At 41.8% G+C, this 17,647-nt stretch overlaps 3 protein-coding genes across 4 annotated transcripts in view; all 3 read right to left on the reverse strand.

The window, feature by feature from the left end:
- Positions 1 to 2,379: 2,379 nt before the first annotated feature.
- myf5 (myogenic factor 5) lies at positions 2,380 to 9,126 on the reverse strand. 2 transcript variants are annotated; one of them, XM_072710033.1, is made up of 4 exons: positions 7,709 to 9,126; positions 4,448 to 4,926; positions 3,264 to 3,339; positions 2,380 to 2,817 (listed from the first exon to the last, which is right to left on the reverse strand). In XM_072710033.1, the coding sequence occupies exons 2-4, from the start codon at positions 4,922 to 4,924 to the stop codon at positions 2,624 to 2,626; spliced, it is 747 nt and encodes a 248-aa protein (XP_072566134.1). In that variant the 5' UTR covers positions 4,925 to 4,926; positions 7,709 to 9,126; the 3' UTR covers positions 2,380 to 2,623. The 2 variants fall into 2 exon arrangements, with proteins under 2 accessions (XP_072566134.1, XP_072566127.1); XM_072710026.1 differs by lacking the exon at positions 7,709 to 9,126 and adding an exon at positions 6,232 to 7,675.
- A 142-nt stretch (positions 9,127 to 9,268) lies between these two features.
- On the reverse strand, positions 9,269 to 11,059 carry myf6 (myogenic factor 6). The gene is made up of 3 exons (XM_072710035.1): positions 10,453 to 11,059; positions 10,217 to 10,310; positions 9,269 to 10,060 (listed from the first exon to the last, which is right to left on the reverse strand). Exons 1-3 carry the CDS (start codon positions 10,969 to 10,971, stop codon positions 9,948 to 9,950), a joined length of 726 nt encoding a protein of 241 aa, XP_072566136.1. The 5' UTR covers positions 10,972 to 11,059; the 3' UTR covers positions 9,269 to 9,947.
- A 3,955-nt stretch (positions 11,060 to 15,014) lies between these two features.
- ptprq (protein tyrosine phosphatase receptor type Q) overlaps positions 15,015 to 17,647 on the reverse strand; it is a 39,394-nt gene continuing 36,761 nt past the window's right edge. Inside the window, exons 34-36 of the mRNA XM_023838665.2 lie at positions 16,504 to 16,639; positions 15,748 to 15,871; positions 15,015 to 15,479 (exon numbers count right to left, since the gene is read on the reverse strand). Coding sequence (XP_023694433.2) covers positions 15,442 to 15,479; positions 15,748 to 15,871; positions 16,504 to 16,639 — 298 coding nt within the window. The 3' untranslated portion in view covers positions 15,015 to 15,441. The remainder of the gene's footprint in view (positions 15,480 to 15,747; positions 15,872 to 16,503; positions 16,640 to 17,647) is intronic.

The raw sequence follows: 17,647 nt of genomic DNA on the forward strand, positions 1-17,647 counted from the left end.
AAAAACTACCAAAGGAATACTTACAGACGTTTTCCTACAAAAATACATTTTGAGTTAATATTGTATTCCATTCTATGCGACAGATCTAAGACCAGTTTGTGGTATTGCTGGTCATAGGTAAATACACGCATGACATATGAAAGACGGGGCTGGGCTGAATAACGGGCTCCACCTAGCGGCCGAAAAATCTGTGTCACCCACGTGCCAGCTTATATAATACCTGAGGTCAGATAAAATTATAGGAACAGGTTTAGGAGAGTGACGTATAAAATTAAACTGATACAGGCTTATGACATTTTTCACTAACATAAATTATAACGAATCCTACAAATGTGCATAATTTCTTACAACTAGTTTGAAAGCGGACCCGACGGGGGCCAAATAGCTTTTTTCTAATTAATTTTTTTTCTGTCTCGCTGAAACGACTCGAACCCTGTTCAGGCGTCAGTATTCAGGTCCAAGGACTTGGTTTGTCCATATTGAAAATTTTATTCATGATTGATTGGGCAGCCATTATTTTGCTACTCTGCAACTCCGCGTTATACTGTCAGTGTGAAATACACATGACACTAATGAATTTGAATAAAAATATCGGTGCAAAAATTAAGTTACTGGAATGCCCGTTGATGTTTGATGGCGGTGACTGGAATAGATTTGGAAATAAAATGATTTGGACGGCAAAATCCAATACTCAGATAGACAGGCCGTGAATGTTAAACACTTACAAGAAGGTTTCAGCATCTCAAGCTGCACAAGGCACAGAAAATTGGGTCGTTAAAATAATGTCATGAAGCATAATGCATGACATTAATGTATCTGAAGCCAAGGTTACTATATAACGATTTTAGTCATATTCATTTCACGATTTTTGACCATATTAATTTACCTGAAGCCAAGGCTTACTAAGGATTTTTAACCATATCTAAACTAAATTATAACTAGTGTGAGTTTCGTTTTCTCAAGGACCTCCCTACCGAGTACATTTCCATAACACCATACCAAGCCAGAAATGAATTTTGGAGGTATGGGGCAAGTTCAGACTCGCCATTTTACTCCTTGGCTACGTCCTTGGTCAGAATCATACGCATTTCAGAGGTGGTGGGGGGGACAAACCCGTAATTTTACTCTGGCACCACGCTACCTGTCACCCATCTTCGCTGTTTAACACAGCATTTTTTTAAATATGTACACAGCACTTGTCAATGCATCTTCATCTACTCGTGAGTCGTATCATAAAACACAATGCACATGATTTTCTAACCACCCGCTCACTAATTATAGGGTAACATTAATGGACTTAATAAATTAATTTCTTTTGTTCTTACTACAACAACCAACTAGTGTACAGTGCCTTCTGACGGGCAATAAAATTAATGTTCGAGGCTACGGTTTTACATTTTACTTCAATTGTTGGGGACACCCATCCAGATGATTTATTTAGTATGGAAGAAGGCTGCCCCTTGTTTAGGAAACTAGTTTAGGATCTAATACTACTAACTATATTGTTAACTAAAGGCTTGATAGCATTAATCAATTAAAAAGGTACTTGTAGTTTAAAGCTGTTCAAGTGAAATGTATCTGAATGGTACATAAATACAACGGAAATATTATGCAATACAATCTCAATTATTTATAACGAATCACACAAGTACCTTATCGGGTCTGTGTCTGTTTTTGTATTATTTCGGCGTTTACTATACGTACCTTGGCATTGCCTTACATGCTTAAGCATTTGGTAAAAGTCAATGACTTTTGTGAGCGCAGAGATTTGTCTTGGGGGCTGCTGAATTATTCCGTTTCTTATCGCGCCAGCATTGGTGAAAAATAAGACAAATGTGCACAATAAAAGCGACTTCCGACGTCTCCAGCCCAAGGGGTAATGGGGGTGTAAGGATAAAACGCAGGGAAGCACGTCTGGGAGAAACGTGCAATTTATAAAAAAACTTACATCCGTCCAGAAATATTTCTAATTTTTTGTTGAGACTTACATTCATTAATCTTTACTTATTTGCTGTCAAAATGACTTATTATAATTATGTCTTAATATTTCTTAGAGTTCTACACTCCCCCCCTATAATGGCCCGATTTTTGTCCTCGCCTGCCCTAACAAACATGAAGTGTTACAATTTGGCCATTTGTTCATGGCAGTGATCTCAAAAGTCTTGCAGCATTTGGTCCAGGAAAAAAAAACAGCAAGGGCGCAGTTTAGTGAAGATATTTTAGCGGTGTCACGTTTTAAACCCTATTCATCATCAATGACATTGAAGTTAATCATGGTCAAATATTAATGAGAGAACGTTTCGTGAAAACATGTGCACACGCACGGATATGTTGTTTGCAGACAAATGGGATTTTGAAGAAACAAAACTGAACAATCTGTTTACCTAAATACAGTTTATTTATATTTTATTTCATTTTAGACGTTCAATTAAATATGTTACATTACAAAGTATAAAAAGAACATAATAAATGTGACATTTACAATGCTTATGTACAAGTCCTTGTGCCATTCTAATTTCACATACCCAGATTTAGAAAAGAACAAATTTCATCCCCCATCCCCAAGAAAAAAAATAAAAAGTAAATATATTATAAATATGCTTTGCGGAGCTGGGCGGGTACTTTACAGCACGTGGTAGACGGGACTGGAGCGGGCGGCTTCCGGAGTGCTAGGCTGGGAGTCGGAGCTGGATGGCGAGAATCTGGCCAAGTCGTTAGCTACTGCTAGGCTGCTGGCGTCAACCGATGACAGGCGGTCTACGATGCTGGACAGGCACTGCAGGCTGGATGCTCCTGGACTCCTCTCCTTGGTGCTCACTGCATGCACAATGTTCAAAGTAAAGCTTCACTGAGCAGTCAGGTCAGGGCCTCTGATTGGAGGGCTACAGATAAGGGTTAAGATGCTAAGCTAAGTCTTAGCTCGGGTTTAATAAAAAATGGCAAAATGTGAAATACGTGCTTGAAGTGTATTTGCAAGGTTAGCATACCACTGCATTTGTTCATTTTTATTCATGAAGTCATTATTTGGTAATAGCTTTATGTAAAATTATTACTGTATTTATTAATATAGGCCCTATAGGCCTAGCTATTTTACTTAGTCCAGATCTAAATGAACTAAATGCCCATTATTCATATAAAACGGTAAAAAAATATTATGTATTAGTCAATTATCAAAAGTCAGAATCAGATTCATGCACTTAATTTTAACCATTTTTCCCTTCTGAATGTACTCATATTGAGATATACCAAGGTAAAAGCCTTACCAGTGAATATTTGGTGGTTGTACATATTCCCATAGCTTTTATTAATGAAAGGCCAAACAGGGCTGTTACAGCCAACCTAGAACAAACAAAACACAGCATGTTACCTTCATGCACATATAATCAGCAGGAAATTATGCATGAAACAAATATTGTTTTCCCATTTTTGGAATAATTTTTTCCAGTATTACGCATTCTGACGAAACCAGAAAACTAATCCGGCTTTTAAATCAGGTCATTAAGTTTGAATCAAAAGTTGGCTCTCTTATGAGTAAGAGGGTCCCTAGCAAGGTGACTCTCAGTGAAAGTTTTAGGCGATGACCACGGTACGCATCGCATTAGCCGCGGCGAATCGATTGCGCCAGTGGAAGTTACAAGTGGAAGTTTCGCAAGACGACACTTTCCCAGGGAAAATCTGCGGAAAATCCTGGCAAAGTCTGGGCAGGAATCATACTCAACTAAGAATGCAGCCCTACAGCCACCACAGTGCCGGATTTCCCAGCGTTTGTTTGGCCCCAAATGATTATTTGGGGAAAATATAATATTACATGAATCCTTTTAACCCCCTCCATATCTCTAGATGCACAACATGTTAAATAAAGTGATCGCTTTATATATTTAATAGCAGTCTGCTTGTAATTTCAACAGCTTTACATTTTTACTATTTTTATTAAAAGCAAGTTAGCGTGTTCAGTAAGAATTAAATGTAAAGTGCGTATGACTTACATAACGAATACACAACAAGGTAGCGCTTCATCACCTAGTGAGAGGTACGAATCCATCATCCATTTTAAAGTTTGTTTACTAAGAGGTTATTCATACTAAATAGGGTGAAATGGGCATGAAAAATAGCAGTATGACTAGGCAAGAATTTCAAAACAGGTAATCATACAGAGGTAAAGTAAATAAAAATTCTGTGGATGGGTAGGTAAGGGTCACGAACATTATGATCTGAAAAGAGATTTTTGACGCGCTAGAAGTCTAGACAGAAAGAAACTGAGGAGGTAACAGTGTAGGCTGATACTGAAATACAGCAGCAGGCTATGCAGAGATTGGTGCAGATAAGGGCCAGATATACACCCATCTTAAGAACCAGACAGGAAACTGAAAACCAAGAGCACTGGCCAAGATATTGACGGTAGCTGACGCTGTGAGGCGGCAGTTCGGGGCGGCAGCTGTGGACTTACCAAGCCATCTGAGCAGCTGGACGTGGGGCTGCCTGGTTCAGAGCCGCTCTCCTCCGGCAGGCTGTAGAAGCATTCCACCTGCTCACGGAGCAGCTCCTGCAGGCTCTCGATGTACTGGATAGCGTTGCGTAAGATCTCCACCTTGGGGAGCCTCTGGTTGGGGTTGGTGGAGGTGCAGCGGCGCAGAGTCTCGAAGGCGTGGTTGACCTTCTTCAGCCGCCGCCTCTCGCGCATAGTGGCGGCCTTCCTGCGGTCCACCGTGCTAGATTTGCGTTTGCAAGCCTTGCAGGCCCACGCCAGGCAGTGGCCGGCCTGGTGGTGGCCGTGGGGTGCCCGCACGTGCTCCTCCTCGTCCGAGCCCGGCAGTTCCCCGAGACCGAAGCCTTCCGGGAAGTCTGGGCCTTCCGGTGAGGATGAGCAGCCACCGTCGTAGAAAGCCTCGGACGGCGAGAAGCGACAGGCCTCTGGGACCTCCATGTCTGGTGGAACGAGAGCGAGAGTGACAAGGAGATCAGCTGGCGAGAAGATACGGGAGTCTCTGTGCGGGGTGACTGGTATGAAGGGGCTGCCATGTGGCCCCTTATAAGCCTCACTGTGGAGACACAGACCCACATTGGCCAGATCTAATTACCATATCCCCCTGACCACACCAAGGGTGAGCCCAGTTGCCCCCGCCCAGCCGCCCAACCAGGACACCCCACAGGGCTCTGTACATCTGCATTCCCTGGTGTTTACCCACTCTGGGTTCATTTGGCTGCACCTCCCAAGTGCACATGCATTATTACATGTAGTTTATTCACCGGCTTGCAGAATGATGCAAACTACATAAAGAAAAATTTCCAGAGTAAAAAATGGTAGACCCAGGTTAAAAGTCATTGAGTGTTAAAAAATAGCGTTAAAATATACACAAGACCTGCCAAACAGTATTGAGGCACTGTAGAAACAAGCTAGTTAGATTGTTTTCGGTGTTATTCCCATGAGGCAAGAGCGCTACTGAGAACTGTAATACAATAATTAATGCAGAGTATAATTCGTGTCACTGATGTTAAATATTGAGTGTGCTACTTAAATATCACCAGGATAACCTGTTTTTGCCATTTTCCCTCTAACACAACAATAAAGAGCTCCTTTCCTCGGTGTTTCACGGAGTGCTAATTTTATGGTCGAGACCAATCGCAGCGTTACAGATGCAACCCAGCTGCAAAGGAAAGTGTAAAATTTCAAACTTTGGAAATTCTCACTTCACCTCCAACTCTTCCAGACTTTCCTACCCGGTCATTGAAGGTGTTGTACCCAGTTGTTTCGGTAGTACTTTCTCTCAGTTACAGCTCATTAAATTAGTTATAAAACAATTAACAACCTAGTGCAAACGCGATTAAGCTCTTTGCAGAGCTATAGTTGCAGGAAACATAATACACACAAATAAGTAAATATGTACTAAGCTACTTATTAAATATATCGTCACACAGAAAACATCAAGCATCAAATGCAGAAAATCGCAGGTGATTTTTCAATAGAAACAGGCCATTGAACCGATGACATGTTTGCACCCAGTGATAACAAATGGAGCAATGATTTCGTTACTGTAATATAATTTTAAAAATCAATCTAATACAGTATAATCATCTCAATACATGTCCTGTGTTTAGTTTGGCGAAGTAATTATCAGCTTAGTGCGTTGACAGCCCGCAAGTATACATTGCGGATATTTCTCGCAACGTGTTAAAACGTTTGGCAGCTTGCAGCTCTGGGAACCGCGGACACCTAAGAAAACATTGCGGTACCTGCCACTGAATTGCTGTCGGGGTTTGCGAATCGGACAGCTGAAGAAGACATTGCTGTGATCGCAGCTAATGCAGAGCCGGAGAGATCAAAGGCGATTGACTGTGAACGACTGGAACAATGAGAAAACCTGGCCCATAATTAAAGCTAATTGAGTTTACGCCGACATATGGCATCAGGCGCTTTCTGTCGACGCCTTACTCATCCTCTTTATTGTAACCTCCTGAGACCCCACCCATTCATTTACGTCCATTGCAGTGGACATTTTATTTTTGCATCTATCTTTTCGCTGATTTTAGGAAACGTATTTATGCCTGTTGTGCACTAAAGAGGACATGCTGTGAAATTAACAATAAAAATAAATTTGAAAAAATCTAAATTGTAAGATGTCTTATTTCCTCCAAAGACAACCTAAAATTGAAGGACACTTTTTTCCCCTGGGTCTCAGGAGGATAAATAAACGCATTCTCTTGTGAATTCCATGAAGTAGACAAATAATAATTAAAAAATTTATAAACATGCAACATAAACGGTTCGCGTATAATATTAGAATATACATAATAGAATATACAAGTTTCTCGAAAAACCTTTGTTTTTGTGACCAAGAAAGATTATTTCTACTCTTGGGAACACAGAGGGTTGTTTAAAACTCTCCTTTCAGACGTTGCCACGGGTCAGGAGGTGGGTTAAGTGTTGCGCAAAGGGACACTTTATTGTCTATTCTCAGAGGTACTGAAACTCTCTCCCACCCTGTACTTTGTAGTTGTTAGTTGTCTAAATAGTATAACATACTCTGCAGTCATTGTTTTTTCATACTGCAGTTAATCCTTTCTTGGCAAGGTATGTAAGAAATCACATTACATATTTGAATTTTATGATTGGCAACAGCATTTGTCTGGCAAGGTAGTTAAATTTACTTCCAGCTGAAACGTGAACATTGTTTTATTGGTGGATCTGTAACGCATTGTTCTTTCAGTTCCTGGTTAACTTACCAAATCCTTTCTGACGCTGAAACATTTAGAAAGGGTGTCTTATTGTACTTTTTACAGATGAATGTATACATCTGAGTTAAGTTTTAAATTGTAATCATTAGGATAAAAATTTCAGGTACATATAATTTTAAGCATTACCAGTATTACAAAATCATTACCATAATGTGTGAAACCAAATCAGTCTTTTAATTTGCTTTGTTATATGCTATTATGTGGCACCATACAACTAGAAAAACAACAATCCCAGCATTTGAGAAAAAAAATATGGAATAAAACCAGTTAGTAAGTAAAATAAAATATAAAACCTTGCCGTTTGCATGTGTAAATAAAAGACCCCAATGACCTCAAGGTCATAAACTAAACAGATCAGTTTCACCAAAGCATTCAATTGAGTTAATGTTGATAACATTACCATTATAGCCAACACTGCCCTTGTCACCCCCACCTACGCCCCCCCCCCCCCCCCCAAAAAAAAAAAATGACATACACAGTCACAGCCAGCCCTGCAGTGTGAATTTAACGCTGGGGGTGTTCACGTGGAAAACGCATGGGGAAATGCGACTCACATCCATGTCTGACAGGCAGCTTTGGCAATACAGCGATCTGCAATAACAGCACACACAACCACAGCATCTGCTAAGACATCTACGATGAGAAAGAAAGAAAAAGAAAGACAGAAAGAAAGAAAGAAAGATAGAAAGAAAGAAAAAGAAGCCTGACCACAATGTTAGTTATGGAGGAAAACCCCACCAGTTCTGGGGGTCGGGGGTTGGGGGGGGGGGGGTTTGCCCAAACACACGTCTGAGACCCACTCATTAAAAGGACATTATGGGCCATGATATCCAGTTTCAGTCCATTCTAGCAGGAGTGCCGATGGAGTCTCGGCGCTGAGAGGGAACGTGGACTCACTTTGAAGTGTGCGGGTTTATAAGACCATATAATTTATCAGGCATCATATCTCATCATATCAAACAGGAAAGATGATAGCGTGTGACTGCTTTGTCTGGCTATTCGGGCAAGATTTTAGAGTTGGTGGGCAGTTCTCCTCCGCGTTTGTCAAACCCGGACGATCTGGCTCCCTGCCGCTATTGTACCAGGGCGTAAAATGAGGAGGCTGGCCAATGCTTGCTGAAGACTAGTGCTAGTGTATGAGAATGTTTGTGCTGTCCTTGACATTTTCCAGTAATTGTAAATGGTGCGGATATTTCAGAGGAAAATCTTTTGATCAAACTCTTAGCCAGTTAGCCAAAAGCTGATTTTAAATTTGCTATTTTCTCTAGGGAAAGATCTCTTCAAAATCTGAGACACAGACAAATAGCACTTCATTTCAGATGGTGATCAATGGTGAATTTGGCTGTGTGAGGCTCACTGTTTACTCCCTTCCCGCTGACCTTCTCCAAGGACACAGGAAGCTGTCCTCTGCCTCCTTTCCCACTCTGCTAGGTGTGTCGCCCCCTGCTGACTGGGTCGGTTGTTTGTAGAGCAGATGAGGGACAATGGGGCTAGCCTGTCAGGGCCTATTTCAGCCTGCTGAAGTCAGAGGTAATCAGCCACCAAGGCAAAATGACTGAACGTATGACAGGCCACAGTGACGTGACATTTCTTCATGCACTTTTTTTTTTTTTAACAGATGCTACACTTTAAAGGTAAATCTGGCTTTGGAGTGATTTTGCGCATGTGACCGTACCTTGGCACCCGACACTACAGCTCTGCTGGTCTGTGGCAGAATGAGCAGAGTTGGCCCAAAAGCACAACGCAATGCCATGAATGACTTTTGCGGTGTGGTGGGGGGGCGAGGCTTATCTCGTTCCTCGGTATCCGATTGGGCGAGAATAGGGCCCTTCGCAGTTTAGAAATGACTACATTGGCGACAGTGGAAGGAAGTTCTCGCTTCAGCTTAAAAACAGAGCCAAAGCTGTTCTGGTCCCAGTGTCACTTAACACTTCTTTTAATAGACGTATATTAACAGTAGGGATCTCCTCGCGGCCTTGGCTAATCGTAATAGCAGCTTGTCTCTTTCTCTAAAGAAAAAGAGACAGCAAGCAGATCGATAGCCTGCATATATTATCATCATAAAATAAACACCTATATTTGTATAGCCAACATGATTATGGATTAATTCAGCCTGTAGTATTAAGTGTACAAAATGACACTGTTAACCTTATTGTTGGTGGTATATCCATTACAATACAAATAACCACAAATGCATTTCATGTTATAACAAAGAAGCATCACGTGAAGAATATTAATTTTAGTAAAATACTATTTACTATTTTTATACCCCAAACGTATTATTTAAAGAGTTTAGATACCTGAAGTCTCATTTGTGAGATACTGTTTGCAAGTGCAAACCTTGCCGTTATAATTCGCAGAATATGCTACATTCACAATATTTTTATTTAGACTCGTTAAATACAAAATAACTTAATCTGATAATTAATTATAAAACATGTATAACACAATTTACACTGGTTATAAACGCACTTTCATATCAGTGAAATATGACACTTAAAGTCTGAACAACTTGTGTCATTCGGGGAATAAAAATGCTACTATAAAAATTATTACAAAAACACTTTTCCAGGAATAATGTTTCCGCGAGTTAAAGGTGCCCTGAAATAGTAAAAATAAATATATTATTTTATACCAATATTAGCGAAGGTTATTCATAAGAAGTAGAAATAAATAAGACAACGGAAATTTAACTGTCTCTCGTTGCACGCCGTCTACTTTTGTGCGGCTCCTTCGCTATAAATCGCCGCTGGTTCTTCGTTTGAAATACTGTCCACGATAGAGGAGAGGCGGCGAAGACTGCTTGATGCCGAGGACTCCGCAACTCCTATTTCCAAGTGAGGATAAAAAAAATAAACAGTCATCGTTAGGACCGCGGGGGGAAAGCGTGCTTTGTTAAAATAATAAGTCAGACCAGGTTAATTAGCAGTGACTTTCGCTAATGTATAATTTTAGCTGTGACATACAGAAATGCAATACAGACCTTCCCTTTGATTCATCACGGGAACACTGGAATGATCGGTAATGTTCGGCCAGATACGATACGTCTTACTCCCGAAGTGCTCTGTGCTTGGCACCTAGAAGCAGAAATCGCCATCATATAACGCCTGCTGCGTCCTGTACGTCAATATTTAGAGTAAACGTGTTTCGAGAATTATACTACATTTTGTTACTACATTATGGGTGTTAAGATAGCATTAGTATTTTTAAAATGCTTACATGTTGGTCTTTTGTGTTATAATGCAATGGACCATTTGCCTGTATTTTCTCCTGCTCATCCAGCGACCGCAACAGGTCCTGTAGTTTCTCAATGTAATTGATAGCGCTGCGTAAAATCTCCACTTTGGGCAGCCGCTGAGTCGGATTGGGCACAGTCTTCTTCTTTAAAGCCTCAAAAGCTTCGTTGATCTTCTTGAGACGCCTCCTCTCGCGGAGCGTGGCCGCCTTGCGCCTGTCCGTCGGGGCGGACTTTCTCTTGCAGATCTTGCAGGCCCAGATGAGGCACTGACCAGCGCAGTGCTGCTGCAGCCCTGGCGGTGCCAGGACGTGCTCCTCACCGCTGCTGTCGCATCCGGTCTCGGATGGAACCCGATCCGGCCCTGGCGACGTGGGGCTGTCGCTGGTCCTGTACAGAGGAGACTCGGCCGACATTTCCAGGGTCTGCAGTGGTCCATTATCTCCTCCGAGGAAGCGCAGATCATTGAAGAAGTACGCGTTGGTCTCGAAAAGGTCCATCATGGTGCTATAGCCTCCAGCGGCCTACCGTTCTGACAATCCAACAGTACAAATCTGAGGTTGGCATTTAAATAGCCCAGTGACACGAGTCACAGAGCATATATATAGCATGTGAAATCGTACCCCACGTTTAGCTGTCGCAGTGCATCAAACTTCTGTTTTCAATGGCGGCTTCACACAAGAAATATGTTTGTGTCAACGCCTCTCAACTGAAGGCGAAACATCAGATGTTATCTGGCGTCTCCGGATGTCTGTCTTTTAAAGCCTAATCGTAATAAGGTATTTATCACTTGCAATTGAAATATGTGCGATTATATAATAGATGAGAAGTTGTTATATAAATATATAAATATATATATACTTTATTTATGTGAACTACAGTAGCAGCTTCCCAGGACTCCAACAGGAAGTGAAGTTTTGGCCTCCTTAATTAACCATCATGCTACGTGCTTTTGTCTGTGCATTAATTAAATGTTAGTAGATTCTACCAGTGTTTTTTCGCTATTGTATTAAGGCATATTTAATGAAAAGGCGACATGGCGCTGTCTGTAGCTCACAGCTACACAGGAACTCAAAATGAAAATAGCCAGGAATGTGCCCACAGCAATGGACCGAAAACTCACACATGAGCAGTAAAAATAGATTAAAGGCAAATTCCCGTTTCAGTCTCCGGCATAGATGAAAGGCTGCCCTCACAAATGCAGTGCAGCCTTTGACCTGGGACATAGATGTTCAAAATGTAAGAAGGCTGCTTAAAGTGTAAGTTTGCCCACAGAAATGCAGCACAAATAAGAAGAAATATCCATCCATTCATCCCTCCATCTTCCAACCAACTATACTGTGGCTGCTTTGAGAACTGGAACCTCTCCCAAGAAGCACAGGGCATTGCACACACTCACACATACACGCGCGCACATGTCAGGCAAATATATCTTTCATTTCTATGGGAAAAATGCTAACGCTAACTATGACATCCTTAACCCCCACCCAGCCCTAACCATAACCATAAGTAACCAAGCAAAAGACAAGAGTCTTTGCATTTTTAGTTTTTTCATTGCAGTCACAGATTTTTATTAAATTTAGTTAATAAATGGGTATTCATCACGTTGTGGGGACATTGCATCCCCATAAGGTAAGGAAGGTATACCCACTCGCGCTCATACACACACACGTGTCACACACACACACACACACACACACACACATACACATCACACACTTACACATCTAGCTTCATGCATATAGGGGGAACATGCAAACCATCACATCAATCCATCCATCCATCCATCCATCCGTGGGTATAAATTGTGGGGGGATGGGGTTGTAACCCTCCCCTCAATAATCAAAACCAGCCAATACAACCCCCTGGACCCCCTTAAATGGGTGGAGACCTCAACCCATCCAATTCAGAACCCAAAGTTATGCCCTTCCATCCATCCATCCATCCATCCATCCAGCCGTGGATCCATCTACCAAAGGCTTATCAAACACAGCATCACAGGGCAGTTTGATACCTATTATTTTTATAATAATAAATGATTAGTCGGTCTAGCTTTCTATAGTGTAGCAGGGTAACAATGACATGTTGTACAGGACAAATAATGGGTTTGAAAGCTCACTGATTCTTGGGAATTTGGAAAAAACAGGTTTTAGTTCTGAAAATAAAAAGTTGCTTAAATTACAAAATCTGAAGGTATATCATTATAGACCAAGGTCTTGGCTGTTCAGCAATGTACCGGTGCAGCCTCCTCATTTTGTATTTTTGTTCATAAAATAGGTGTTTTTTCAGTTATTACTTTGTTTTTGTCAACACCATCAGATTGTCTGATGCAAATTATTTTTTATTTATTTGGTCTAATATGGAGGAATGTTGTGAATGTTGGATGATGTAAGCCAAATGAAAATGGCATAATAGTGAATTGAGAGAGAGAGGGAAGGCACACCTCATCCCCTGGGGTTGGACGATATGGAAGAAATATAGGGGGAATTACATAAATAAAAAATACAAAAGAGGTTAATGAAACATCGCAGGTCATATTGGTATTTATTGTGATCAACAATTATATTCTAGCCTCCATTGAGGACCATTTGGAGGTTTCTGTCACCACCGTCAGACAGAAAACCTGACGGTGGTGACGTCTGACAGTGGTGACAGAAACCTACTATTTCACATGATATGCATGAATTGTTGAATTGTTCACATTAGCCATTTTGTTTCCCCTCTGTTGCTAGCTACTTCAGACCTCTTCGGTGACAAATATGTGGGACACATTTTGAGCAACCACAAAGTAATAGTAAATATTGTTCAAATCTCACTGTTTGTAGTTTTTAATACATATTACAATGTACTTTTTCATGTGGTAAAGATATTATTCAATTCAATTATTACTTTTTGCTTTTTTAATCAAGTTGAAATGATTATCCCCTGTCTGAGGACAACTGATTTTGTAGGCAATGGGCCAGCATATAATCATTAAATTAATAAAAAAATAAAAAATAAGCCTATAAAAGAATCTTACATATGTGCAAAGGACTCCCTAATTATAACCTTGATTCTTTTTATTCATGAAAATGTTATTAATTTCCAACAGAATGAGCACGTTTCTTAGTGAGACATGTTTTTGCCAAAGTTTCAAGAATCGGTGAGCTGATTACTTGAACAGGAATGGGTTTGAGAATAAATACATAATTTACCCGTTTTCCCCAAAACCCCTGTGGCAAGATGATGGCTATATTATGCTGGCGTATAAACTGTACGAGCTCATTATCTGCCTGGAAAGCCTTATCTGGGGCTCCTTTGGTACTTCTGGGACGGGCAGCCGTCCTGTGAGGATGTGCACTCTTCCTGTCGGCTTAGCTATGCACCACCCCTCCGATGAGACCAACTCATTCTCCACACAAGGTCCACTGTACAGATCTCGCTTTCTTTTTGTCCCCTTTGTGCCAGGCAGGAATGAGGACACTCAAGGACGAATGAGCCCTCACCAGGAACACCTTAAAAGCAGCACACATGTCAAAGGAGGCTTCGGCTATTGGCTGGCAGAGAGTGCACTTATGTAACAATGACTGTGCGCTCTGGACAGCCCATATCGCTTTGGGAAATGAATAAAAGGCCTGTTGCAGTCAAAAATCACATTCAGATATCATTTGTCATTATATCCATAAACTGATGCACATTATGTAGGAATGCATTGTGAAAATTAAAAGTCTTTGTCATGCAAAATGATTGTGAAATACATATTAAGTGGCATACATATAAGATAATTAAAATGATGTTTCTTTACAAGAAGATAAGCAGTCTGCTAGGGTTACAGATGATTAAAAAAGAGCTAGGTGCATGCTGGGATTTCTGGTTCAGCATGGTGAAAGACATTTGTTAAAAGTCAGGTGCTAATTACCTTTACGTCTGTTGTCATTTATGGGCATTTATGTCTGAAGACTTTACTAAAAACAAGTCTCACTGGGTCTAACGCCAATGGCACTTCACTCAAAATGATGGTATGTCTCAAACGAGAGACTGTATGAATATTTATATATTAAAATATTTGAAATTGCATCTCTTATATTGTCAGCTGACAATAAGATGTCATTTAGGATTTATGCGTTTGTTTGTTTGTTTGTTTGTTTTGACTGTATGCAGTAATTGATCCCAAAGTGTCCATCATTCTGATAATGATGATAATAAGCGTTGCTGTCAGTAGGGGCAGCAGGTGCAAACATGTCACGCTAAGCTCAGCAGGAAGCAGGAAGGCGGTATGCTGGTTACACTTCCTGGTGGCCTAACTCTTCCAGACTCTCCCCAGGTCTGTATGGGGGGGTGCTCTCTCTCCACAGATAAATCTACCCCCATGTCAAGCGAGTGATGCTTCAGCTGTCGGGGGGAATCATGGGCTACCCCACCATTGGACAAAAGTTGCGGTGTTCAGCAGTTTTGGTGGTGGGGGGGGGGGGGGGAGGGTGTCCTGGCTAGGTTTTCTGGGGGTGCCGTAATCCGCCCTGGAAGCTCAAATGAATAATGAGGACTGAAGAAACACAGGAGAAGCCTGTACTTTGCAGTAACACTCCAATGTTCGATGTCCACCGTAAACACACATCACACACACCAAATACATTCAATAGTACGTAACGACAACATACTGTCAAAATACAGCTTTGGCTTCATGTATCTCACACAGGTATATGCAACAGCAACCCGACCTGAAGTACCACATATAAAGAGAGATTTGTCAGTGCAAGATAGCTTTGCTTGCTTAAATAGATACTGTAAGCGGTCATTATATACATTTACTATTCAGATACTGACTAAGCGGAAGTCGTTCTTCGTGTTCTGGTGAGAGCCACAGCACTGAAAATAGCTTTTTCCACAGTTGTCTATTTACAAGGATTTGGCTTTAGCGTTCAAAAGATACAGAGTCTCTGAACTCCTCTGCAAGGCGAATGCTGAAACATGATGATTGCATATCATTGAGATCTTCACATCGTGGTTTCCTCCCATTCAAGCTCAACATCACCTGAGGAGGGGAGAGAGAAGGTTATACACAGAAAGGTAGCTATAATATAACACATTTATATCAAACATATACAGCACTTAAGTTCACGGCTTTGGTGCTAAGAGAGCATAAATTATTCCAAAGTAGGATGAGTTAAATGTACCAGTTGCACATCCTCTAAATTCAACTGAATTATAAATGAGCAAAGTGTCCTTTACCCAGACAATTGGGACACGCCCCCAGCCATGGGTTAGATGAAGGGGATTAAGAGGGACCTTCCTGTGCTCACCTTCCATAGCATCCAGAGAGTCCATCTTTTCCAGGGCTGAATAGCTAACAAACCAGATTGACTGGCTATTTCCTTTACTTGAGAGGAGGTCCAGTGTGCTCTGGTGCAGGAACATGTACTGCGCCTGTGCAAAATGCAGTGGACACAGTGTATTTTAAACACGCCACAACCAGATAATCTGCAGTTCTCCGGGGAAACAGAGGGGACCACATGTCCTGGATAGTTGGCTGGTCCATGGGAGGGTATGCACTCATACAGAGACATCAGTTTAACAGCTGTATGTTTTTTCAAACCGATGAAATTTTGAAATAACCATTTTGAAAGCACTGCAGGGACTAGAACCAGGCTTAAAAACACATGTAAAGTTTGTAATACGAGCAGCAAATCTGGTTGAAATTCAACAAGTGTTAATTTTTAGTAACTGTAACCATCAAAGAATTTGTAAACAGAGACCTCCACGTTAGACAGAGTCATTACTAATGCATCTGAGACCCAGTGTAAGCTCTTCATGGTGATACAAAAATAGTAATTACATACACATCCTGTCTGGTTTCAGTGCTTCAAGAACTGTGCCAGCAGTGGAGGTATGATGACTCTGTGCTGCATATCTCATGTGTTATATCTCATACCAAACTACTGCGCTGCTCCAGTCCTGCAATATGCTTCTGTAGTTTCTTAGTCCCCATTCCGCCTAACAGCTGTGGACGACGTCTCATCGCCACAGAAACAGTAAGAGAGTGGCGCCGTGGTCCTCACCAGGTTCTGCACCATGCACATGCGCTCACTGCGCAGCTCCGCCACTAGGCCGTACACGTCCACAAAGTCGTGGTCCCTCACGTGTTGGACCAGGTGGTCCAGGGCAATGAAGACACCAGTGCGGCCCACTCCAGCACTGTTCAGCAGGGACACAGAGGAAGTCAGCAATTCAGCAGGTCAACACACAGCAGGTAGACAGAGGCAGTCAGACATATCTGCAGATCAAGACACAGCAGGTAGACAGAGGCAGTCCATAATACCCACAGATCAACACACAGCATGTACACAGAGGCAGTCAATACCCACAGATCAACACACAGCATGTACACAGAGGCAGTCAATACCCACAGATCAACACACAGCAGGTACACAGATGCAGTCAATAATACCCACAGATCAACACACAGCAGGTACGCAGAGGCAGTCAATACCCACAGATCAACACACAGCAGGTACGCAGAGGCAGTCAATACCCACAGATCAACACACAGCATGTACACAGATGCAGTCAATAATACCCTGAGATCAACACACAGCAGGTACACAGATGCAGTCAATAATACCCACAGATAAACACACAGCATGTACACAAATGCCGTCAATAATACCCACAGATCAACACACAGCATGTACACAGAGGCAGTCAATAATACCCACAGATAAACACACAGCAGGGACACCAAAGCAGTCAATAATACCCACAGATCAACACACAGTATGTACACAGAGGCAGTCAAAAGCCACAGATCAACACACAGCAGGTACGCAGATGCAGTCAATAATACCCACAGATCAACACACAGCAGGTACACAAAAGCTGTCAATAATACCCACAGATCAACACACAGCAGGTATACAGATGCAGTCAATAACACCCACAGATCAACACACAGCAGGTACACAAAAGCTGTCAATAATACCCACAGATCAACACACAGCAGGTACACAGAGGCAGTCAATAATACCCGCAGATCAACACAACATCACAGTGACAGTGTTCAGGTCTTACAGTGGTCAGGCCTTACAGTGGTCAGGCCTTAGAGTGGTCGGCGCTGACAGTGGGTGGGGCTGACAGTAGTTCAGACTCACAACAGTCAGAGCTTACTGAGGTTGGGGCTCACAGTGATCCGAGCTTATAGTGATG

This window comes from Paramormyrops kingsleyae, chromosome 1 (genome assembly GCF_048594095.1).
Source record: "Paramormyrops kingsleyae isolate MSU_618 chromosome 1, PKINGS_0.4, whole genome shotgun sequence".
In the NCBI taxonomy this organism is placed as follows: domain Eukaryota; kingdom Metazoa; phylum Chordata; class Actinopteri; order Osteoglossiformes; family Mormyridae; genus Paramormyrops; species Paramormyrops kingsleyae.